Consider the following 25950-nt stretch of genomic DNA (forward strand, 5'->3'; position numbering starts at 1 on the left):
TTTGTATGTGTTTTTTTTTTTTTTTAATATCCTTTTTAAATCTTTAAACCTGTTTCTGGATATAAAACAATGAAATATCCTACCAAAGCTTTCATTGTTCTATATCCAGAAACAGGTGGTCTGCTGTATAACATTGATGCAGACAGTGGCAAGAGAGAACTTTCATGACATATGGAGAAGAATGTGTGAGTAGAGGTGTCGTGTGATGCCATATCCCCTCATTCCAACCCATCCGCCCCCCGCCATTCAGCTCTTCAAATACATTTAAATAAATTCAGGAATGTCTCTTATCTCAAGTATATGATGCAGGTTAGCCACAACACTGGCTATTGCCCTGTGAAATCACAAATGGATACATAAAATGTTTTCATTGGCTTAACAAACACACAGAACTAAACAGATCCATGGAAAAACCCAAAGCATCTTGACAAAACAAGTCAGGCCACAGTCACATTTTTAATAAAAGCACTTTGAGTCAGTGACAAAAGATACAGCAGACATAAATCAGAAAATCAAGTTTGGGGTAGAAGTGTGCTGCTGGTGTTTTCATAGGATCAAACAAGTTCCCTAAACCTAACCCTCCCCTCAGTGGTTTCTCAGCCGTTCACAACACACTAGAAGGCTGCTAAAGTAGAGTCACCCTTGCTTCATCCCTTCCAGAGTTGCTCTGGAAGCGGGATAGAAGGGTCTTACATCTGACCAAAATCAATGGAATACATTAAGCCAGAAAACAACTCCTGTTCTAATTTGAGTAGATAATTATGTTGATACTATAGGATGGAGACCAAGCAACCTACAGAAATAGTCCTCCCTACCTCCCCCAGTTTTAAGGATGTACATTTCAGCTATGGCACCTTTGTGGAGAGAAGTCTGACACAGCTAGCCTCATAACAGGATTTAGCTGATTTGAACATGGCATGGCAGAAAGCATCTCTGTAGAAACTGTTCCCTGTCTTATTGATTAGTCTATTCAAACAGGCAGCTGGCCACATGTTTGAAAAGAGTAGGCATTTTCATTTAGCATTCACTTTTGTCCTACTCCTCTTATTGGGACATTAGAAGCCAATAAAAGAAGCATAGGATCCTTTTCACTGTGACATTAGCAAAGTAACCAATTCTAATTCCAAGAGCCATAGTGATCCTCTTTCACTAAGAAAACAAGCCCTGAAGCTCCCTTGGTAGGGGGATGAGTTCTGCAGCACTGAGAGGAGGATGGTGAAGGGCTTTTTCTCAGAATCCCAGCACACACTAGAGCTTTGGAAGGTTGTATCCCTGCACTTTGGTCTTTGGATACTGCCACCTGCTCAGTATCTGTAGTGGTCTGGCTTGAATGGCCCATCCTTTGACAAGCCTAGGTATTTGGCCTGCTTCTCACTCAGCTTTGTCAGCTTCACGCACAGTTTATCCAGATGAGCAGCAGCCACAGCTTCATCCAACTGGAAAACAAAGCATTGAGAAAAGAACATTAGTAGCTTCAGTTCAGGAAGTCATGGCCAACAATGAGAAATGAATGCCTGAAACCAATAGCAGTCCCAAGGAAGATTTAACAGACTGACATAGATGAACAGTCATTTAGCTCTTTTCCTGCCAACATTCAACTGCTTGAGTGCAGAGGCATCTAATTTTGAGCACAGAACCATTTTCAGATGTAAGAGCTTCAAGTTCTATTTGACTCCCTCAAAAGCCTAAGTGAGGCAGACAACTATATATTAAAGCCCATTTCAATCCCACTTACACATTCATATCCGCCAACATGTAAAGAAATGAGGTAAAACTATTCAAAGATAAGAATGTCCAGTTTGGTAGAATGGAAAAGCCCCAGTCATGTTTCCACTATAAAGACACCTGTACATTCTAGACTGTCATCTTAATATTTCAGAAACATTCTAATATTGACAAAAAAGAATGCATTTCCTTTCTAGATATATGATCTTTGGGGTATGTGTGTTAAGAATATTCATTCAAGAATCATTAATTCAGCAATAATACTATTATCTATTGTCATGGTCTTCATGAACAATAAAGCCAAAGGGGGCAGGTAGATCATATTTTACACCCAACTTTGAGCTTTTCTTTATGCCAGAGGTGTCCAGACATGCGACTGAAAAGCATGAGCAGAAAGTTGGAAGACAGTTAAGTACCACAAGGGAAGAACAGAAGAGTCAGAATACAAACAGTAACACAGCAAGCTTGCTACTATGTTAAATGGGAAGGCAGATCCATAAAAGATATTCAAAGAGACAGAACAACATTAAGAAGGAATCAGTGCTGCTGATTTACATATGATAGGACAGGTTTTTTAACATCATTCGAAATTCCTGCAATGTACAAGTAATCATTGCTAAAGAAACACAAACAAGATAAATCTAAATTCCAGCAGCAGAGAAAAGACTGATACTACCTCCATGCTAATCAAATGGATGTGAAAGGTCGCAGTACATTTTGTCAATAAAATCAACAATCAAGGGACAGATCTTTAGCTTGTGTGAACAAGCACATCCTAAGCAATAGTGTGCTAACAAACCACTACTGTAAAGTAATCCCACTGCAATAATCAGGTAATATGACAAAATGCTACATTTGAACAGAGTAATTCAGTGCAGCTCAACTTGTTTGTAGTAACATGGAGCTGTTAAAACCTACTGAGAACCAGCGTAGCCAAATATGTACAAGACAAACAAATAAAAACAATAAATGAAATATTTAAAGAATGTGAAAGTAAACCATGGAAGTTACAGAATGCTACATAAGAGTCAGGTTTTATTTCTTTCTTGATACTCCTAACTGGAAGGACTGTATTGAGAATGGGAAACAAGAATTTAAGCTTTGCAGACCCCGCCAGTAAAAAAAACACAGGAGGGTTAAAAATCAAATATCTGGTTGAACTGGAGCGACTTAACAAGATCTGATAGGTGCACTGCCAGCACTGTTACAACAGATTACACCTACTTGAAAAAGGAGCTGTTGCTGAGTTACTGACATTTCCCAGATCAGGTTCTCAGACAGCAGCAGAGAGAAGCTGTTTCACAGCTGCTTCAGCTTGTGGACTTCAAGATTTAGAGAACGATAGGCTGATATTCTTACCTACTGCACACCTAAAATCAGGAAGCTGAGCATGAAAAAGGGCAGGTTTGGCACCAAGAGTATGGATGCAACAGCTTGCCTAGATTTCCAGGAAAATACATTGCAGAAATACATGCACATTCCTAATAGCTAATCATCGAAACAATAGTTTGCAGTCAAAGAAAATGCAACGTTATTTGGTAGTTCTTAGATTTACATTTGGATCTCAAAGTTACTACACAGAACAAGGAAAGGTACTAGCCAAAAAAGTCTTCTACCCATTTATTTTGGTTCTGACAAGACGACAGCCTTACTCATTCAAACTACCTACGGAGCACAGTTGACAAAGATGATCATTTTGTCATAGTACATGAACCTAAACACGTCATTGCCATATGCTGCACAAACACGCAACTCTATTTGTAAGCAACTGATCTGGGTGTTACTTCTCCTTTTCAGTTCAAATACCATTACTAAAAATTGTTATTCAGGAAGAATACAAAGGCACATTTTATTAGCAACATTGGACTATCCCTTTTCGAGGGAACTGTCAAGAAAACTTTTCCTCTGAAGATGATTATGTGTGAGAGAGCTTGCTGACCAACTCATACATCGTATTTCTGATGCACTTTGTTTGATCATTAACGGACAGTTTTGGAAGCTTTAGACCCTCAGCAAACACTTCATAAATAAGCCCAAACACACACTTTATACTTCCCAGATGAAAAGTGTTTTCACATTTATTCTCACACCCGGCTGCATTTCAAAGGCAGTGGGATTTAACTCTAGTATCTTTTTCAATGACCATCTCAAATTCTCAGGCTTGTTTTGGAAAATTAAAACCAGATTAGTCTTACAAAGGAATTTGCAAGTTATGACATGACCCAGATTTCTCCAAGAACAAAGAACCCACAGATAAGTTTAAAGGGAAACACAAGGGAATTTGTGTCATGAATATTTTGTGAAACTATTAGGATCAGATTGTGATAAGCTCTGCTCAGGTGCAAATGGGACCCAGGCTTGCTCTCAACCACAGCAAAAGAGACTTCCAGTTTCGCTCCAGCTTCAACCCTGCCTCACCAGACTTTGCTGTTGGATAGACATGTGACAGCTTGCTGTGAACACTGACACTCAGCAGGAGGAAGACGTTAGCTAGGAAGAGCTTCCTGACTATCCTGAGGCAGCACAAGGCTTCATCTCAGTTCTTCACAACCTCCTAGCCACAAAAAAAGCCCACTTCAGACTCGACAGGCTCAGTGTGACTAAAGTCAAGCACTTATTAAGAGACAAGCTCTTTGTAACAACATTCAGTAGGAAAATGAACTCAAGCACAAACAAAAATCTCTCATATCTGAAGTTGGCTTCCTTATGAGCTTACATCTTCCTGCTATTCTAACTCACCTTCTTTGGCAGGAAATGGACTCCAACAGAGTATTTGTCACTATTCGTCCACAGCTCAATCTGTGCCAGCACTTGGTTGGTGAAGGAGTTGCTCATAACAAAGCTAGGGTGACCCATGGCACAGCCCAAGTTGACCAGTCTGCCTTCTGCTAGCAGTATAATGTGACGGCCATTCCTCAACGTATAGCGATCCACCTGGGTGGGAAAAAAAAGCAGTTGTTAGAGGCAAAGGCACAGACATCATTTTAACTCATGCAAACCTTGGTGGGCTACTTTCCCACATCCACAATTTAGCAATGGGCATAGAATGTGGACCTTTAGTAAAATTGAGACACCCCTCACAATTCCCAGCCAGCATTCGACAAAGCCTGTAACTACCCAGGACTTCACACAACATGAATCTTGGCATCCATTTCATGCCTAACCAGTTATCCCATTTTTTCTGATTCTTTCACAAGCATATCATCTCAGGCATCTGTGGTAGGGAACAGGCTGCCAGCACTAACATAATTCACGTACACAATTATACAACAGTATGGAGAGCCAGGAGAGGGTACACCTCTGCATCCAACAGTCCAGAGGATTTGCATCTAACCCTGGGGTAAGTGCCAGTTTGCTCAACCTGCTGAAATTACTCCCCAGTAAAGCTTCCCACTAGGCAATCGATTGACAATCAAGACATGCACAGTTTGTCTCCTAGGTACAGGCTGCTATGGGTATCTACAAACTCTTTGGCACCAGATTCTAGGAGAGGCTGCTCCTTGAAGTCTCATGTGGTTTGACAGCTCATCTCCTGTGAGGAGGCCAGGCCCATCTGAGAGCAAGACAAAAGACACAATGCAAGAGGATCTCCCCACTTATCAAGAGAGCAGGTCACACCGAACCTGTAGATGTGGAGAGCTGGTATAATCAACGGCTATCCTAGACTTCTAGTACAACCTCCCCACTTTGCTCTCAGAGCCCTTCATTCAGGCTGATTTCGAGGCTGTGCTGGGGACAACGGGACTCTGGCACACAGAAGTCCCAGGGCTAAGGAGACAGCATTCAGTTATACAACAGAATCCTAGTGATCAGGAGACTGTCAACTGATATGCACCTCAACTGTCTGGACCAAACCAGGATCCTGCAGTGCCTAAGCTAGCTTTGCTTCTCCTTTCTGCCAGTTGCTAGCTCTTCTTTCCCTTGTAGGAGGTTATAATTATAAAGCATAGAATGAAGTAACAAAATGGGCTATAAGTTATGAGAATGTTCAGTATTATTAATTATATATTAACAGGTTTATTGTTCATCTGTCATGTCAAGCACTTGGGAGTACAGCAGACCTTTGGAAAGACTGAAAGGATAACAATGAACTTGGTCTAAAATATTGTTAACCTCTGACAAGTTCTGCTTCAAAGCACAGCCACTGTGAAAGACTTAAAAGGGTCCTTCCCTGCAGCTGTATTTATACTTTAATAATCAAAAGAAAATCAAAAGCAGATATGAAGCAAAATACACCATATCATTTCACTTACAGGCCAAAGCTTTAAGAATCAAGCTAAGATGGATTAAATTTTTCTTTTTTTGTAACAGCACTATATTTTGAAAAACATCTCTGTTCAAGTTATTCGTAGAGAAGAAATATTTATTAGATTTTAATTTTTATTTTTTATGTTCTTTTATTAGAACAAGTACCTCACATTTACAGGAGGTCTGTGACTCTACTTGTCTTCCCCAGCTATGTTTCAATCCCAATACTCTATTTCTGGGGTTTATATAATACAGATTACTGATTTTAGGATGTACATAGACAGTAACTATCACAAGCAGAAGACCTACATAAAATTCTTAATTTCTCCTGCCCAAGAGCAATACAGCAAGGTAGTTATTTTTTTTTTTTTTGACTGAGCAGTTGTATTTCTTATGGATGTTGATTCTCCAGTGTGGACCACTAGACTGCACTTAGTCCACCCCCAAAAAACACAACATGTACCATCAGAAGACTGTGGTAAGGGATAATGAAACAAAAAAAAGCAGCATGCCAAAAAAAAAAAAAACACAACACCAGAACCACAGCATTGCTGACAGTAAACGCTGTTTACAGATTAAATGGCTACAATTAAGTTTTGAGGTTTAAATCTGGTGGTTTGCGTGTCAAGATGTTGCATCCAGATATTGACCCAACATACGCCTGTACAGCTGCTGGCTTGTGCGTGGTATCACATACCTTTGGCAATCTGCTGACATGACTGATTCAATGCACAGGGCAATGCAGAAAAAAGCAAATTAAAGCTTTTGTATGAAAAAAATGCAGAATAGCAGTAATACCAGCAGAGGCCTAAGTCAGTACTGTGAAAACAAGTCTCACCCATGGGCAGATACACCAGCTCACTTGTAAGGTCAAGAAGCTGCTAGAGAAGTACAACTCAAGTTATCCAAGTGCTAAGTTCACCTCCATACTTAACTGCATTGGTCAGCGGGTGGTGAGCAATTGCATTGTGCATCACTTGTTTCGTACACATTATTATTAGTAGTACTATTACCATTTTTTTTTCTGTCCTAATAAGCTGTCTCTACCTCAACCCACAGGCTTCATTTTCCTGATTCTCTTCCCTCATCCCAGAGAGGGAGGGGGGAGAGTGAGCAAATGGCTACGTGGTGCTGAGCTGCTGGCTGGGTTAAGCCACAACAGGGGTACTGCACCCAGTGCAAGCACATATTCAGAACAACCTGCCAGCTTTTCAGGAATAAGCCTATTTTCTCCTTAGTTGTACTTTGAAGACAACAGATGAGCCTTAAAATGACACATTAAGACATTTTGCTATCCCAAGTGTTAAAGATTTCTTATGGCAGCTCACAACTTGTAAATGGGGACCACACGGTACTGAAAACTACAAGGGTGGATGCTTCCATAATCACCCTTTACCTCCAGCTGATGTCTATCAGCCATGCATTCAGCTCTGGTATTAATTCTCAAGACCAAGAGACAGATGTCTTCATAGGAAGGTTTTGATCATGGATAGAGATTTTTGGTCTTGTACTATATTCCCCTCCTTGCTACAGGATATAGAAAAAAAGTTGCTAGGTCTTAGTAAAAAATCATGTATGCAGAGAGTTGGTACTTAGTGTTATAAAAACACATGGGTCCCTTCACCTGATTCGGAAGAAGTGTGATTCTAAGGATAAGCACAAGATATCACACCTTTAACATAGGACTGATGTCTCCTTGAAGCCCTGAAGACGACTAGGGACAAGATGACCAAAGTGCCCCTTTAATGAATTTGAACAAAACTGAGCCACACAGGTGGTGAGAGAATGACGTTGCCACCTTCCTGAGAGTTTGTTTCTAAACCCAGAAGTACAGCCTGTCTCCAGCAGTAAGCAGTAGATGGGTAAGGAAGACTACAACTAACTGCAGCTAATTACTTTAACTACTTTTAAATGTAGATGTTCATATCCCTACAGCATCCCAGACAGTAGCTTCTGTGTGAGCATGTGCCTCCTTTGGGTCATTCTGAAACTCCTGCTTGCAACAACAATGGTTTACAGAACAGAGAGATTCAGGGTAGGACATAAATCTTCAGCATTAAACCATATAGGCTACCTTGACCATAACTCCAGCCTTTTAAAAATAAAACATTTGTCTTTAACCAGATGGTTTTAATGTTTTTCATTCCTTGAACTGCACTGCATCTCATTGCTCAGTGCACCCAATACATTTGTAACAGGACTGGCTCCTTCTACATGGAATATATAAAGGAAATGCACTACTGCTTTCTCCAACATTGACACTCAGTTTTTATGTGAATTCTAAGAGCCACACTGAACGGGCCTGTGCAGGTAGTTTGTACGTTATCACATTAACATCCATTTCAGCCTTTCACAATGCTTACAAACAGCTCCAGTTTTAAAACCTTTTAAAACTTGAGCTACCTGAAAGCAAGCAGCCTGCTACAAGCTCCTTTAGGACAAAACCTAGAGTGAAGTCAGCTCTACACTCAGGCCATGGGCAAGAACAGACCTGAATATTGTGAGAACTTGAGAGTATAACTTCATACCTAGTTCAGCCTATGTTTAGTATCCCAACAGCAAATACGATACTGAAAAGACTTGCAGCTGCTTATTAAGAGCTTGATGTGGGTGGCCAATAAGCCACAGGGAAGTTACGAAAATTGGCAGAGCAGATTGAGATCTAAGACATACACTTCGATGTGGTTAAAAAAGCTAAAAACCTGTCCCAGAATCCTGCTATCAGCAACAATTTCCTCTTCAAAAGGTATGCCAAACTGGACGGAACCTGGTTTGCCTTGTGATGTTCTCCCTCAATATTGTTGTTATAAATGATTTTGATAAAATTTAGTTTTGTTTCTCTATTCCAGGACACAGCTGAAGAGCTGCATTTTTTTAGATGCCTACTTCCCTGTGTGTCTACTGCCATGATTTGAAGTAAATACATAGTGTGAATGAAAGCTGATCAAGGATAAAATATCCTGCCTTTTCCACCCACGCTCAGACTTCTGGTCTCCACAGGTTTCTAAAATGAAGCCACTGAGTCTGGAAGAGAAGTCTGAATTTGGCAGAACTCCACACAGGCTTTCCTGAGGCTTCAATTTCCAAACAAAAAAATGCTTTGAAAAGCAAGAGGTGTGATTTTTTTCAGCCTTGACAAAATCCCAGAAGACATTCCCTTGAGATTTATTCTAATATCAGCCTGCGTCAGGGCTTAGACTGTTCTGGTGCAGGGCAGCTACATCAGTAAACAGCTTCCTTTGAGGAAATTCAGATCAGCCACTAAGCAATTCCTAAGCTCTGGAGAGCTATAAGAATAAATTCTATACAGTCTCTTAATGGTCTGTTCTGTATTCATCACCTAGCTTGTTTTTAAAAACTGAGTTATGGCTTTGTTTTCAGCTGGTGGCTATCAGAAAAGCACATTTCTATACCTCCCTCAATACCCCACACGTCAAGGCTGACCTCCAGTAAGGAACAAACTTGATGCAATTGTCTACATGGCCAACATTAAGGCATAGGCTCCTGTTTCTCCAGGTAGTAGGAACACGTGAACAAAGAAGCATCTATACCAGGCACCTCTTGCCAGAGACCATGCTGTACTCCAAGTCACTGGCTAGAACCAGTTGCTTTAATACCAATGCAAAAAATATTATGTCAACTTGTCCCAAGTTATACAGGCAGGATTTGAATTTGCATTCTGATCAGCCCAGAACAACACTGGTTCCAAAAATAAAAGCTAGAAATGTGAAGAGAAGCAAATGAAAGGAAATGTCCCCCATTCTGTAAGCAGACGCTGACTTGCAATGGGGTATCTTCTGCAAGGTCTGTCTCACCTGAGGTTTAACATTCACCACCTCTACTGCATTTTCATTCAGCCACTTCGCATCAACTTCCACATCAAAATGACCAATATTACACACAATGGCATCATCCTTCATCTGCTCGAAGTGCCTGCAAAAAAAGTGTTCCATTAAAAGTTAAAAAAAATAAATAAATCTTTCTCCAAAATCAGAAAATGCTCTGGTCCATAGCTTTACTCAAGAAGTGAAGAGTCCCTGGATCACTGTACTTGATTCTCACAAACATGAGATACAACAAAGGGTCTGGTAACCTTTTAGACGTGAAATCTGCTGAACAAAAAACTTCAAGCACCTAAGAAAGGAGCCTTCCCTAGGATATAAGAGGTTATTGGAAAGAAAGTATTGTCCCAGCATAAAGTAACTTTTTTTTTTAATTGGCCAATACTAAAATATCTGTAGTTATCCTGTTCTCTCCTACACAGGATAAATCTTTCTCCATGATTTTAAAGTAACCAGCAATTTTACATCTCTGGAGACTAATGGCTTTATCTCCTCCCATTTAATCTGACCTTGCACTACAACATACAGAAACCTAATGGCAAAGACAGGAATGGGTTTGTGAAGACTGAAGGGACTGTAAATTGAGATCTGAGAAGTGATAAAAAAACAGCAGGGTATTTTATTGAGAACAGATTAGTTTCAAGTCTGTTGTGCACACTCACAGATGGAATCACTTTCAATTTTTACCTACCTCCCCTTTTGTTCACATTTATTTAACAGAAAACTCAGACCTGCCCTTTCATTTTCCAAAAGTTTATCTTTCTGTCTATGCCTTTCGTTTCTCCAGCATTAGGTGCTGTAAGACAACAAATGCAACTTGTTAACATGCAACAGAACTGAAAGACTGAAGTCCCAACTTCTCATTAAATTAATGCTAACACCATATTGCTGGCAAGTTATAACTGCATAAAAGTCCAACTGCACCAGGATGTTTTCACTAAAGCAAGTGACTAGATCATACCTGCCCTGAACAATGTCAGTGCATCCAGTGGTGGTAACGAAGATATTTCCTTCTTTGCAGGCCTCCTCCATAGTAGTAACTTCATAACCTGAAAAAAGAAGAAAGATTATCCCCCTGCCCAACTTCCAGATGTTGTTCAAAACTGGGCTACACTATTATGAGCACAAAAGTATAAAGAACTATGAATAAAAGTCTGTGTCTGGCCTATGGAGGGTGCATGATAGTGGGTGTACTTCTCTTACTAAAATACCAAGGTAGCACAAAAATCTCTCTCTCAGTATTTACATGTGTAGATCCACGCTTTCAGCATCCTGTGTCCATCGGTGCAGTGTCTGCCACAGCTCTCAGACTGGATTCAGGGGCTCACGTTTGCCAAGGAAATGCACCCACATACCTGCTGGTTCTAATCCGTTATGAATGGAAACGGGATAAGCTGGTACTAAGAACAGCTACATGAAGCACCCACAGAAGAGCTAGAGCACAGCTTCATGTTGGAAAGGCAGAGAGCATGGCACTGGTCTACAAAAAACATCTAACAAATGCAAGATCTGGTGTTTTACTGTGAAAATATTCTAGCAAAGTCTTAACCCACACTGGAGGTAGTTGCCCAAGTTGAAGATAATCAAGTTATTCAAGACCAGATAGAGCATTATGAAATTGAGGGCTTACCCCACAACGGTCTTATCTTTGACTACAGATACATCTTCAAGGCCTATACTAATGAACTCCTTCGCAAGTTACAAAGGAGAAGTTCCTCATGTCCTTAAGTTAAAGAGGGAGTCACATCTATCTCTACAATATAGACAGGGCTGAAATCTAATGAAACTCCCTTTATCAGGTAACATTTAGTGCTCTACATTAACACAGACAGAACCAGGAGTAATTTCTACATCAGTAGTAGTTTCTACATCTTCAGTTCTCACCTTCCATGGCTGCCTGCAGTGCGTTGATGGGATCAATCTCAGTGATGATGACTCTTGCTCCAAAGCTCCGCAAGGCCTGAGCGCAGCCTTTGCCCACATCACCATAACCTGCCACCACTGCTACTTTTCCAGCAATCATAACATCTGTAGCACGTTTGATACCGTCAATGAGGGACTCTCGGCAACCATAAAGGTTATCAAACTTGCTCTGAGGAAGAAATAGGAGTAGTTTCAGAACAGAAGAACTGTCTGGAACTGAACAGAGCATGCTAACTCAAGAGATTTATTGACTAGATTTTAAAACAGCTGGACACAAGCCTCATGCACACCTGAAAATCCCACTATAATTCATGTGCGTCCAAAAGCATCAGCACCCTCGAAAAATCATTCCTGCATAATCCTCAACATACCAGCATTTATCTTGGAAAGCAGAAATACAGATAAGCAAGGGACAAATACCTCCTGCTCTATCCTTAGGAACTGTTGCTTGCAGGAATACATCAGACAAACCAACCTTCACCAGTCACAAGCTCATCTAGGTCATTCACTTTCTTTTCCAGCTGTTACCTGCCACCTATGAGTGGACTTTAAGTTGGTGTTGACAAGTTCCTTGACACAGAATCTAACTGTAGCCCAACATAGCCATAAATTTCAGGGTCATTTTCATATTATTGAAATGTAAAAGAAAGAATGCACGTCCTTGCAAACAAACAAGCCCTGGATGTTCTAAAAATGGGTTATTTACAATGGAATGTCACATTTGAGGGTGGTGAGGCACTGGTACAGGTTGCCCAGAGAAGCTGTGGGTGGGGTACAGGCTGGATGGGGCTTTGAGCAACCTGGTCTGGCAGAAAGTGTCCCTGCTTATGACCAGGGTTGGGGAGGGGAGGGTGGAATTAGACGGTCTTTGAGGTTCCTTCCAATCAAAATCATTCTGTGATTAGAGGCAACACAAGCTCTATATGCTAGAAAAGGTAATATGGTGAAAATCTGCTCCGTACCACATCAAGTGTAAGGCAGCAAGAGAAAGAATACTTGTAGGGGAATTACAACATCCCATCACCAAACCAGGCATCACAACATAATAGAAGTGTTCTAACTGCATTACCTTGGTGACAGAGTCGTTAACATTGATAGCTGGAACCTTCAGGGTCCCATTGGCCTTCATCTTGTACAAGTTGTGAACTCCAGTGGTTGTCTCTTCTGAAATACCTCTAATTCCTATGGGAAGAGTAAAATGATTCATCTTAATTGGAGTGAATGCCACTGCAAACCAACACATTCAAGTGACAGAAGCAATTTCCACAGACCTAGGTTATAAAACCCTTTGCAGGAAGCAGGGAAGAGATCAGAACCCTCATTTGGATCCTCTAATAGCAGTATGAAGCTTCAAACCAGTTTCTTCCCTACAGTGCTGTTAAAACAGCAAGACAAAATATTTTTTGAAAAATAGAAGGGATCAATTCTAGATCGGAGAGTCAGGAAAGAGACAGTTCTATTTTCTCACTATCTGAGCAAAGAACTCTTCTGCAAAGAGCAAGATGTTCACCTCAGTGATGTTTCTAAAGCCTAGTCCAGTCTTCCAAGATGGCTTGAAAGGAGGTGATACGTAGATAACAGCATTTAAATCTAAAGCACTTGGAACAAGAAAAATTCAATTTCTCAGTTCACCATTCCCAGTCCTCCTGTTGGTTATCAACTCCAGCTCTGATTAAACACCCCAGATCTAGACACTAGCTACATGAAAATTCAGTTTCATAAGCATTACTACCACAGTCAAAAAAGCACTGTTTCAAATATATCCTTGTTTGAAAATAGTCCAGGAGGTGGAGGCCAGAGACAAAGGACCATCTAGAAACACAAACATCATACAACAAGATCTTGTTCTGATCTTGATATGATAGGAGCTGTCATTCAGTCACTTTGCTCCAAATTACACCCAAAAGCCAGAGCTGTAAGTGTGTTCCCTGCTTTAAGGGCCCTGACTCTTCAGACCTTTTGTCAGCCTTGAGTTTTGTCCTGAACTGGCATAACCACATATGGTACTAATTCCAGATATTTCTCCTCCCTACTGTATCAGTAATATCTCATTGCATGTAAATTCTCTGTATGCTACATCGGGCAAGACCCCGATTACTTTCAAAGCCTATCCACACAAAAAGCTATTCAATTTGTGACCATCAGAACAAATCTGAAACAAACCCATGCAGCCTTGCAGAATATCAGTAGTAGAGAATATGGTAGCTATGTTCTTTAAGGTCTGGAAGCATACTATAACTCAATTATTCCATAACTGTATGAAATTAGGAGAAAATACAGGAACTCCGTCAAATCAGGCTGTAACCACCAACATGAGCAATATCCCTTGAAAGAGATCCAGGTGGACACTTGGAAGGGTGAGTGCAAACCACCAACAATCCCAAGCAAAATCCAGAAGCATTTATGCAGTCTATTAACTTTGGGGATCAAAGCATCCAGGCCTGGCCAAGCACAGCAGCACACCCGAGGGGCCTGCAGGCTCCAGGGACGTTTCTCAAGGCTGTGGTCATTTTTGCAGCCGTATGTGCTCTGCAGGGGGAACCACCCAGTGCCGAGGGCAGGAATCACTGCCTTTGGCTCCAGCTCAAGCACATGTTTCAGGGCACTGCATGCCCAAGGCACAGCTCCACCACAGTCTATGTGAACGGGCTCCTGTGGAGCAGGATGTAGGCGCTGGGCAACAACCCTCTGGTTTCATCTGCCTAGGTGAAATGAGAGCCCCCGGGGAGGCTGGTGAACCCCCTGGCCATCAGCCCAAGACCACCTGTGCCAATGGGGCTGCAAGGAAAGAAGGGAGAACCCCAAATTAGTACCAGAGTTAAGTGAGAAACACAAAATCTCTTGAAGTCATCTCCAAAGTTTCACAGCACTCCCGTCGCAAAGCATGGCTCGCTGCGTGCCCCAGCCCAGGCCATTGCCACCTCACGCAGCCCCCAGCGAGGCTGGGCCCCACCAGCCCTGACCACCCTCCGCAGACCAACGCCACCCCCTAGAGCCCCCCCACTGAGTGGGGCCCTGGGGATGCTGTCCCCCATTGTCACTCCTGTGGCCAATCATTAGTGGAAAACGTTTATTGATCTTCCAACATCTTTACTCCCTTAGATAGAGCACATAGATGCTGATTTCTGTTCAAAATCCTCAAAACCTGCTGTGACCTGATCTAACCAAGATGAGCCATGCAAACCAAGAACCCCAGCAGCTTTGGTTCAGGTCTGTGTATGATTCAAAGCTTTTTCAAACTGGGATTTTTACAGGGCAACAGATGTCTTGATAGAGTCTAAAAGACAGCCTCCAGGCCTCCCTGTCACTTCCCAGCCACCAGTTATTAACAGTGGTGCTGTCACAAAGAGGACATGGGAGACCAGCACCTCTAGAAGGAACTACAGCTCCGTTGGGTCAGTTGTCCCCACTGGTCTACCACCACAGACCTCAGACCTCTGCCAAATGAAACACTTAGCTTTAATGCCTGAGTGACTTCAGAACAGAGAAGGGCCTACAGCAAGGAAAAAGTTGAAGTAAAATAAAGAAGCCTTGCTGAACATCCAGGCCTGCTTCGTTCTCCTGTATTTCCTACCAGATCTATGAGCTCTAACAGATCACAAAGTCATCCCACCTTCTCAATCTCTTCTGAACAGCAGCCTTTTGCAGAGATGCCAAAGATGACCTTTGCACAGTTTCAGATGACCTTCTTCTTTGGTTCTGAAGTTTTACCCTCTCCTACCTTTACCTATCTTGGTTTTAAGAGCATTTAGCTTAGTGGAACGAGAAAATAGTACAAAGGTCATTCTGCCCTCTAATGGCAGCTGTGAATAGGGGCAAGGAAATGCTCTGCAAGCTTTCCCACGCAGCTGTTCAACACAGCTGCTAGCTGAAGGAGGCTTGAATGAATTACAGAGCCCTATTTTCAACTGCTCATTGCACACCAGGACTAAGCTAATTTCGGTATAAATTAGACATGGCTGAAGCATGGAAGACAGACAGTTCCCTCTAAAATTAGGTCAGGAAACTTGTCCAGCCTTCAAATAGCAAATGATGCACTCAGCTCATCATTGCTGTGCACACAGCTCAGATCCACAAGCTGTTCTGCTCAATTCTCAGCTTTCCCCATGTCTCCAGGGGAGAACAACAGCGTGCTTCAACATCTTCTGTGCTCATAATCCAGCCCATGCTCTAATGAGACTGTCATTCTACCTCCATCCCCAATGAGGCTGTTGAAATGTGACATCAATCCATTTTCAACGACCTTCAAAAATCACCACAAGCCTTTAGCATTTATTAGCCTCCGTTATCCTCAAGGCATGAAAAACATACATGCTGCACAGCTTTTTTTAAGCAATCTTTGCAATAAAGCACAGATCTTAAATGCAACCAAGGCTCTCTACTCAGTGGGTCTCATTCCCAAAGGTTTGCGGCTTCTGAGAAGCGTTGGACTGGGTGGTAAAACACACCATGTTCTGTTGCCTTCAACTTACTGAACTGCCACAAGGAGGCTTCTCAGCTACAATCAGTGCAGACAGTACATGCATTTTAGCGAGGAAAACACTGACAGGTATGACACTCTGTCTAGACCCTTTAAAAACCCAGCTGAAGAGCCACTCTGGAACTGGGAAGCAACCCCAGGCAGTAGGATGTTTTATGAATGGCAGACCATAGATGGTTGCCAAGAGAGGAGACAGCCGCTGCCCTGCTGCAGCATATCATACCAGTCCCTTGCACAACAGGAACACAAGGCAAGTGAGGGCACAAAGGGGAAGATATCAGAAAGGCTGGTGGTGTGAAAGGAGCTCGGTACAAACACCCTTAGGAAGAGAGACACAAATTGAGGTGTTGAAGGTACGTAACAGGGGAACAACTCTGCTAAACAGAATCAGAGTACAAAAATGCATTTTGGGCTTGTCACAATGCCAGAAACATGACTAGTTGTGGTATTCTTTGGCATTTAACAGCAGAAAAGCAAATTGTCATGAATTTCAGGCAGAGGCAACCTAGAAAGCAAAAGAGACCTTTGATGGAAGAGAGGGGATCCCAGGATGGCTGAGCAAACACCAGTGAAAAACTTGCATTAGTTCAAAAAACACCAAGACGTTCACTGCTGAAGAATTACTAACATGAGGTTCAGGGTCAAGGAGAAAGCAAGGCCTGTCTCACAGATGCAGTTTCCTCTCTTCCTGGTACCCCTACCTACAGAAGGGCACAGATGGCAAGTAGACCCAGCCTCCTTCCTTCCCACAGCCCTGTGTCCTGACTTCTGATTTTTCCCTGTTTAGGCAGCACAAGGCTCAATAAAGTTGATCCAACAAACTTTACAGCAACCCCACCTCCAAGGACCAAGAATGAACAGCAGCATACCCAAAGGTATCAGTTTACTTTCTGCTCCATATGCCCATCCAATTACCTCCACACATCCTAGGTCCAACACATCCTTTGGCAATAATAATGGGCCTCTGTAGTTTGCAGCAGCACATATGATGATCACTGGCAGAGCAAAGAAGCTGTCATACTTGCCCAGCACAGATGAGCCTGCTACTTCAACTCATGTCAAAATCCCTTCAGGTAAGTCATTTTACAATAACACATGCTAGCCACACTACACTGATGTTTTCAGTTTTACTATCTTATACCAAAGGTAATAAATCAACAAAAGAGTCCCAAACCTGACTGTCAACATCATCGCTGACATAAATTGGATGAGTTATGCCTTGTAGTTTATCCACTCTAGAAAACTGCTCCCTTTCCAGGAAAAACTACAGGTTGTTACGAGTTCATCTAGAGATGCACTAAGAGGATAGGGAACAAAAGAACACTAATGACAAAAAATATGTATTTATTGCTAGCCGACATTAAGCAATTCTAAAACACAGCCCATTTCCAGGAAGCTTTTGGCCAGTCAGCAGCACCACTTGTCACTCAGGTAATGGATACAGTGAATGATGGCCAGAAGGATAGGTTAATGTAGTATAAATACTAAAAAGCAGAGATGGAAACAACAGTTCCTGCAGGTAAGATTCTGGTTTTTGACTGTATGCAATTTTCACGGACGCATCCATAGCCTGCTGGCACATGCATTTGCATCATCCCTCCACCCCTTTTACACAGGCAGGGAATTCCCACAGAAAAAAACGCCTAAATGGCCTCCCAAATGGAACAGTGCATGACAAAAACTGCAAGTTACCTTTCAAGAGCTGTGGGTATTTGGTATGAACGAGGTTGGTAAGATCTCCACCGTCATCCAAAATCATGTTGAGGGGCTGCCCATCCTTGAAGTACAGAGTCTGTTCAATGCACCACAAATACTCCTCGTCGGTCTCCCCTTTCCAAGCAAAAACTACAAAGGAACAAACACACAATTAGACAGTTTCTTACTCTGTGTGTAATAAAGCAGGTAAATAAAGATTTCATCAGGAGCACTCAGTAGCAGAGCCAACAGACAGATTATTATCCATGCCTACAGGCCAGACAAGACATTTGCATTGGAAAAAAAAAATCTCAGAATTGAGAAGTAAAATTGATTTGTCTTCTGTTCCAGGGCACAAACTTTATCAAAACTGAGACTGCACTGTTCTCCTCATTCTTCTGTATTAAGAGGGAAAAAACAAAGCAAACTAAAGCAGACTCATACCCACAATGCCCCCACTTTCTCCTTAATTCACTGTTACCAGGAATTCAAAATAGCCAGTGGATATATTGATGCCAGGTCCTGCACTTGGGGCACAACAAAACCGTGCTACAGGCTTGGGGCAGAGTGGCTGGAAAGTCGTTCAGAGGAAAAGGATTTGGGAGTGCTGACTGATGCTTGCCTCAACATGAGCTGGCAGTGTGCCCAGGTGGCCAAGAAGGCCAACGACACCCTGGATTTTATCAGGAATAGTGCAGCCAGCAGGACCAGGGAGGTGATCGTCCCCCCGTGCTCTGCTCTGGTGAGGCCACACCTCGAGTGCTGGGTTCAGTTGTGGGCCCCTCACTACAAGAAGGACATTGAGGTCCTGGAGTGTGTCCAGAGCAGGGCTACAAAGCTGGTGAAGGGCCTGGGACACAAGTCCTGTGAGGAGCAGCTGAGGGAGCTGGGGGGTGTTTGGTCTGGAGAAGAGGAGGCTCAGGGCAGACCTCATTGCTCTCTGCAACTGCCTGAACGGAAGCTGTGGGGAGCTGGGGGTCGGCCTCTGCTCACAGGTAACCAGTGACAGGACCAGAGGGAATGGCCTCAAGCTGTGCCAGGGGAGGTTCAGGTTGGAAATGAGGAGACATTTCTTCTCAGAAAGAGCAGTCAGGCATTGGGATGGGTTGCCCAGGGAGGTGGTGGAGTCACCGTCCCTGGGGGTGCTCCAGGGAAGGCTGGACATGGTGCCTAGGGGGTTAGTGGGTGACATTGGTGGTAGGGGGACAGTGGGACCAGATGACCTTGAAGGTCTTTTCCAACCTTAATGATTCTATGATACAAATAAAAACACAACTACAGCATTCTGTAACACAGCAGAAAAGAGGCACCAGACTTTAGCATGAACAAAGCACCAGAACAAAGACCACAAACTCCCCAGCAAAACTGAGTTTAAATTCTAGTCTGTAGCACAGTGCTAAAATCCAAGCTGCTGTGATTCCCTCGTTCTTGTAAAGGCGTATTTCTAGATCAGTATATCTACCACCATGTTTCAACAACTAACATGTTATATCTAGCAGTACCTTTGCCTTTCCAGGCATTTGTACCTGCTTCATGTTACACTCAAGCCCCAGTGATAACAAGCTACTCAAACTTATTAAGCATATGATTTATATACCCCAACATTGGACACCTGCTAAATTGCCATGTTTTCCACTGTTTATACTGAAAACTTCAGCTCTGAGCCACAAGGAGCCAATCCTACAACTGACCCTTCTGCAGAAATGTGCATTAGTATCTCTCATGGTATACAAAGGTTCGACATTCCTCCAACGTCTCAAATTCAGTATGTGAAGTGTAATATTAACAAAAAAGAGCAAGTTCCACCAAGCAAGAATACCAAGGGCATAGGTCAAAAGCTTAAAACACTCCACCTATAAACTGCTCTTCAGCTGAAGCTTTGAGTGTTGGAAGCAGTGAGGGAGGCAGTATCTTAACATCATATCTGGGAAGTCTTCACTCATCCTTTGACATCACACACTAGCAACAGGCAGGCACTGATGCCTGCAGCTAGTAATGCCACAAGCTGATGAAAGAATTGCTTTCTTCTGTTGCCTTAAAACAGACCACAACTGAGGAAAGACTTGTGGCAACAGCTAATTATAACAGTAATGAAGGACACCTCCCAGAGCAGAGAACCAGACTGCCAGAAAACAGATTTAGCCTCTGCCAACACCCAGGCTCAGACCATGTACTCCCAGCAGACAGAGCCATGAGGATTGTATGTCCTTCAGCTGAGTAACATGGCAAACAGCTTAATCTATTTATGCTGATCTGCAAGAAATTGCTAACTACTGGAAAAGGACAATAATAAAACAGCATTTTGATAGAATACTGCAGGGATATTAGGCTGCAGTAAAACTGGACTGCGTTTAGCCTTAAAATATCTTGAATATTGACCCTGCTACTGTAATAGGGCACATGGCAGTAAATATCCCTTCCCCAACCCCTGTTAGAACCAAGCTTGCTGGAAACCAAACACCTATCACACCTACACACCAGTGTCTAATTGCCCAGCCCATTTAATCATCTTACTGACCAGCCTTAAAGCTGGTTAACATACAGCCCAGCTCTTTCACAGTCTACCACCAGATCAGCCATTGTCAGGAGTGCTAGACTGTCTGATGCAATTCAGCTAGAATCAAATGTCCCATTTTGTAACAATCACTGGCTTTGATAGGCTGTTTCTATCCTGAAGCTTATTCAGAAGAGCTTGATTTGAACACAGTTCGATTTAGCTAGAACAGACTGTACACCCCAATTCATCAGAACCAAATTAGGACACAGAAAACTTACCAGGGATACCAGCTTTTGCAATAGCAGCTGCAGCATGATCCTGAGTAGAAAAAATGTTGCAGCTTGACCATTGTACCTGGAAAACAACTCAAGTTTTATTTGCTGAACAAAGTTCTGAGATATCAGGAACTCTATAACCAGACAGAAGAGAACGAAAGCAGAAAAGCATATTAGTACAAATCCCTGCCTAAGTAGCTCTGCAGAAGTTAAGATGAAAACTAAGTATTTGACTAGGACAGGGAGAATAATGACATTTGGGGGGATAACATAACGGAGCTTTAGCTGTGCCACATATTCAGACATCTACTTACTTAGGAGCACTTGTGCCAGACAGCCAAAGCACGCATTCAGTTATAGATCTTCAGGAAGTGCACAGTATGGTGGGTTTAGAAAGTCTGGGTCAATAAGTTCAAATTTTCAGAACAGCCTCATAGCAAATGTCCAGCAAGGGATAGCCACGCAACAGCACACCTGCTGGCACTCAGGAAAGTCAGAAACACAGCTGAAACACTACAGTCCATCAGCAGGCATTCTCTGAGATTATGCTCACCCAACTCCCACTCTGTGCCGCAGTCATGGAAGCTTTCCCAATGAGCTAAGCATTTTCCAGATTTCTTAACTAGGCTCAGGCACCTAGAAGAGCAACAGCATGTCGCTGAGTTGCATTGAAAAGAACCTGCACACCTACTGCAGCTCCCCAGTGGTGGCTCCCAGGTCCCCAGTGTGACCTGACAGACACACATGGGAGCTCTTGCTCTGCTCCCTACTGGGCTGACCAGCAGGTAGGTATCTGCATGCTTATTTACAGCAGGCTTTAAGGAGAGAGGAAAATCAGGTACAACCCTTCAACCTGATTCCAGATATTCATCCCATTGCGTCAAGAATCGACTCTTCAAACTAAGGGTTGCAGTAGCATACCCTGTTTTCTTCCATCTGAGCCTATAAAACCAACGCTTAAGTGTTGGTAACAATACTATCACTCCAGGGAAAATTAATCCAGGAAGAGCACAGAAAAGCCAAATTCAAAGTTATGCACTATACCTCCTCACCTGTGTTTTTCTGATCTCCCTCCGTATCAGCATAGGTGACATCAGAAGGTGTCATGAAATTCAAAGTATACTCAATACCTATACACCATTTACACCTGAAGCACTTGATACAAGCGACTTTTCAACTCTGCATCCTCAGATCTGTAATACCACTTTGTGGTAATGGCATAGACCCAAGAATTACTGGAGTACTTTATGGGCTCAGAGCCTAATATTTACATCGCACTGGTTATGAAGAGCTATTTTATTAGAACTTATGTACACTGAAGGCACCAGGTACTTACTCTTTGTAAGCCTAACCACAAAAAGGGATACCAAGATCACTACACTGCTGCTACATTCTCGCTGTGTAGGGTATAGTTTCATTGTAGTTTCTCTCTTCCCTCCCAAACACTGAAATTTCAGTAGAACAGACAAACCAGGGCTGAAACCAAATTCAAGGCAAAGTCTAAGCTTACATGCAGGCATCAAGACAAGAAAGGAGTTCACAATCAACACAATCAAGCACCAAGCTAATATAACAGCACACATCTTAGAGGCACAACCCTAATTTACACTTAGGGTACCTCTCTAAATGACTTGGATGAATGCCATGACACTGATTTTGGGCTGCACTCGGACTAAAGCAGTTTAGCAATATCTAAGCACGCACACAGCTGCTGCCTAGGCCAGCCATACTGGAATACAGCAACAAACAGGAGCAGCAAGGAGTTTCATAAAGTTCAGTTCCTACCACTTGCTTTTAAATCCTGAAAAGGGACAAAAGTTTCATATAAGTTGAAATAAAGCCAGGACTGTAACTCAAAGCTCTCCTTCAGGGCTGCGCTATTTGCAACAACTCTGACCAGGCAGAAGACAACCTCCACACACAACAGCATGTGCAGTCCTGGCACTCTATCTAGATCTATCCCCCCGACTTTTTGAGGAAATGCTTTAGCTGTTATAGAGAACTTCCCCTTCTATCAGTGCTTTTTGGTCAGCATGACAACGCTCGTTTCCTCTAACCATTTCCAGGCATGTACTCCCAGGAAGGCATCCCATACAGGCCATCTCTGGGCAGCCAGGGTGCAGGCAGCTAAAATTCAGGAAGAAGGAATTTCAGATCACATCCTATGCTTTACATAATTAATCACAAAGCTCCAGCCAGTTCCCTGATCAGCTCAAAAGCTATCTGGATTGTGCCAATCTCACACTCCATTCTGCAAGACAGGCACAGGGCACAATGCAGCCAAGGGCTTATAGGTATCGGAGTCTTTAATACAGACCAGGGTAACTGGTTCACAGTCACCCAGTGAATTTGAAGTCAGTGGAGTCTCCACCCTCCATCACTGAACCACACTGCCTCTCTGGTGTTTTCCGCACAGCTCAAGGACTGTCAGGAGCTCTCAGACAGCTTCATTAGTTTTTGCTGACTTTGAGGGCACAGGGTAGCTCGTAACACAGGCTAATCTGCACTGGAGGCAGTCACTAGAGATTCAGCAGTACCAGCATACCAGCAACAGCACTGCATGCCTGAACACAACACAACCACACGGGAGCAGCTTTTGGCACCACTCCTCGGGGTGCTGTGCAAACCGCTGAGGGAGCTGCTGAAGCCAGTGACCCAGACCAAAACAGACACTTGTAAAGATGCCGCCTGTCCAGAGGGAAGGTACACATCGCATCCCAGGGGCGTGCGCATTACAGGTTTTTGCTTAAGGAAAGAAGAGATAATCCACCCTTCTTAGACTGCAGCACAGTCTCTTCCCAAAAATGACAGTAATTTGCGAGGATCCCCTACAGTTGGTATATAAATTGAAGCAGCGCCCCAGGCAGAGCATTACCTAAGAGCATACTGAAGGATAAGCTCAGACACTTTACCTCAGCTCCCAGCTTTATAAGGGTCTCTATGAGAACTGCTGTCTGTACAGTCATATGAAGACAACCGGCGATACGTGCACCTTTCAGCGGCTTTGATGCAGCATACATCTCCCGCATCTTCATCAGCCCTGGCATCTCATTTTCTGCAATCTCAATGGCCTTGCGACCCCAGTCTGCAAGGCTGATGTCAGCTGCAAGAGAAGGACAGGTGTCAGAGCTGAAATAGCTGAGGCCTTGCTATCCCTTCACACACTTGTGGATAGGAAACAGCTGCAACAGCTGAACTGAACACAAAGGAAGAGCTTGGAGACAGAGCTGAGGGAAAAACAGGCCCTATCCCAGTTACTCCCTGCTTTTGCACTATGATACACAGGCTTTCAAACAAGTTTAGGTCAAACAGTCCTAAAATAGCAAAGCGCCTGTACAGGCACGGTAACCAACTGTGACCTATTGCTCAGGAGTCCTGGGGCCCATTCATTCATCACACTCCCTCTTTAAGCACCCATTCCTGCAGATACTGTCCAAGGGTCTGCCACTTTCCAGAGATTTACTTTCAGAGTATTAAGACTTGGACACGTGTAGGGGCTGCCTGTACAGTAACAGCTTCTGCACGTAAGAACAGACACAGAGTACTGTGCGCCCTGCCAAGGACTCCAGGGGCTGAGTCCCATCCAGCTCCCCCCATTAAGGACTAAGCTGCAGTGCTCCCACCTTGGCTCCACAGAGATAATTATTGAAGCATCATTAGTCGTAGGTCTGTACAAAAGGTTTCCAACAGTCTAGCTTGGGGTTGAAAACACCACACCTGCAGTACAGGTGTGACTCCAGCCTCACCTACGAGAGCAAGGGCCAAACAACTAACACCTAGGTGCTCTACCCACAGCATCATTCAGTGCCAAAAAGCCCTTTTTTTTTTTTTTTTTTTAATCTCTACCATAGATTTCAGGAGCTTACTGTTTCATGGTCAGCTATATTTCATTCAGCTACCTAGTGAACACAGGCCCTGGACAGCACTCAGGAACACCAAGCCAGCGTGCCCAGGTTCATACTGACAGGCTAATTGCATTTTATTCCAGAATGAAGCCCAGGAGCCATTGAAGCTCCAGGGCCTGGCCATTACAGCAACCAGGTCTGAAAAAGCCTAGGAAACGGAAGGGCATAGAAATGATGATGACGGGGGCGCAGGGACTTTCTTTAATCTCACCCATCTTAAAAGCTCAGCAGTCTTACCAGGGGGTGCTTAAGGAATCTCCTGGAGCATTTTAGGTTTGTAGCTCTCACATTCTTTCCTCCAAGGCAAGTTGTTTTTATGAACTAGAACCTTATGGGCTAACGTTTCTGGTTTTAATTTAATCTTCAAAGACTGCAAAGCTCTTTAGAAAAATGAGTTGGTTTTTTCTGTTGTTGTTTGCGTTGGTTATCGTTGTTGCCATTTACACGAAGGTCCAAGATTACAAACCTACCCACTAAAATCGTTAGGGGGGAATAAGATAGACACAGATTTAAGGGCACTTTCCCGTTTGCAGTGCCCGGTGAAGGGCTCCTGGAGGGGCGGCAAAGCCGGCGCAGGGCTGCGGGGGGGCCCGCAGCAGGCGAGCAGCAACGAGCACCCGCGGAAGCCGCACTCGTGCTTCCCCGCACCGAGCCCCGGCGGTTCGGGAGGCCCGCTCAGCCCGCCCAAGGGCTCCCCCGCTCCTCCCCGCTGCCAGGGGCTGCCCAGGCTCCGATTCCGCCGAGCGCTCCTCGCCCTCGCCCCCCGATCCCCGGGCAGCCGCCAGCTTCCCCCGGCGGACCGCATCCAGCCGCGGCCCCGGGGCCGGCGGAGCCCCGGCGCGGCCGCCTCCCGGAGCGCGGCGGCGCCGATCCCGCGGGGCGCACTCACCCACTTTGTAGGGCAGCTTGTCCGACATGCTGCCGGGCACCGCGGGCCGCCGGAAGAGGAGGTGGCGCCGGCCGCGGGCCCGCTTTAAGTAGAGGCGGCGCCGCCGTGTGTGTGCGCGGGGCGGGGCCGCAGCGGCTCGCGGGCGCCGGGGGAGCGGCCCCGGAGGGCTCTGCCTGCACCCGGGGCAGCGGGCAGCCCCAGACACGATGCCCGCCGGAGCTGGAGCGGCCCGGCCCGGCCACCAGCCAGCGCCAGGCCCGGCCCGGCCTTGGAGCGCCCCAGGCCCGGAGCAGGCCCCAGGCCCCAATGCAGAGCTGGCCGCGGAGCCGCCGTGGGCGCGGAGCGGGCTGTGCTCCCCGGCCTGCTGGCCCGGGGCGTTCGCCACGCGATCACCTCCCTGGTCCCACTGGCTGCACTATTCCTGACACAAGCCAGGGTGCCGTTGGCCTTCTTGGCCTCTTGGGCACACTG

The 25950-nt window shown here is 44.2% G+C and overlaps 1 protein-coding gene across 1 annotated transcript; it reads right to left on the bottom strand.

Moving 5' to 3' along the window:
- Positions 1 to 437: 437 nt before the first annotated feature.
- AHCY (adenosylhomocysteinase) lies at positions 438 to 25627 on the bottom strand. Its single transcript, XM_035343926.1, has 10 exons — positions 25480 to 25627; positions 23598 to 23788; positions 20689 to 20764; positions 17911 to 18063; positions 12808 to 12920; positions 11700 to 11907; positions 10777 to 10864; positions 9789 to 9906; positions 4465 to 4659; positions 438 to 1436 (listed from the first exon to the last, which is right to left on the bottom strand). Exons 1-10 carry the CDS (start codon positions 25505 to 25507, stop codon positions 1305 to 1307), a joined length of 1302 nt encoding a protein of 433 aa, XP_035199817.1. The 5' UTR covers positions 25508 to 25627; the 3' UTR covers positions 438 to 1304.
- Positions 25628 to 25950: the final 323 nt, after the last annotated feature.

Source organism: Oxyura jamaicensis, chromosome 20 (assembly GCF_011077185.1).
Source record: "Oxyura jamaicensis isolate SHBP4307 breed ruddy duck chromosome 20, BPBGC_Ojam_1.0, whole genome shotgun sequence".
Taxonomy (NCBI): domain Eukaryota; kingdom Metazoa; phylum Chordata; class Aves; order Anseriformes; family Anatidae; genus Oxyura; species Oxyura jamaicensis.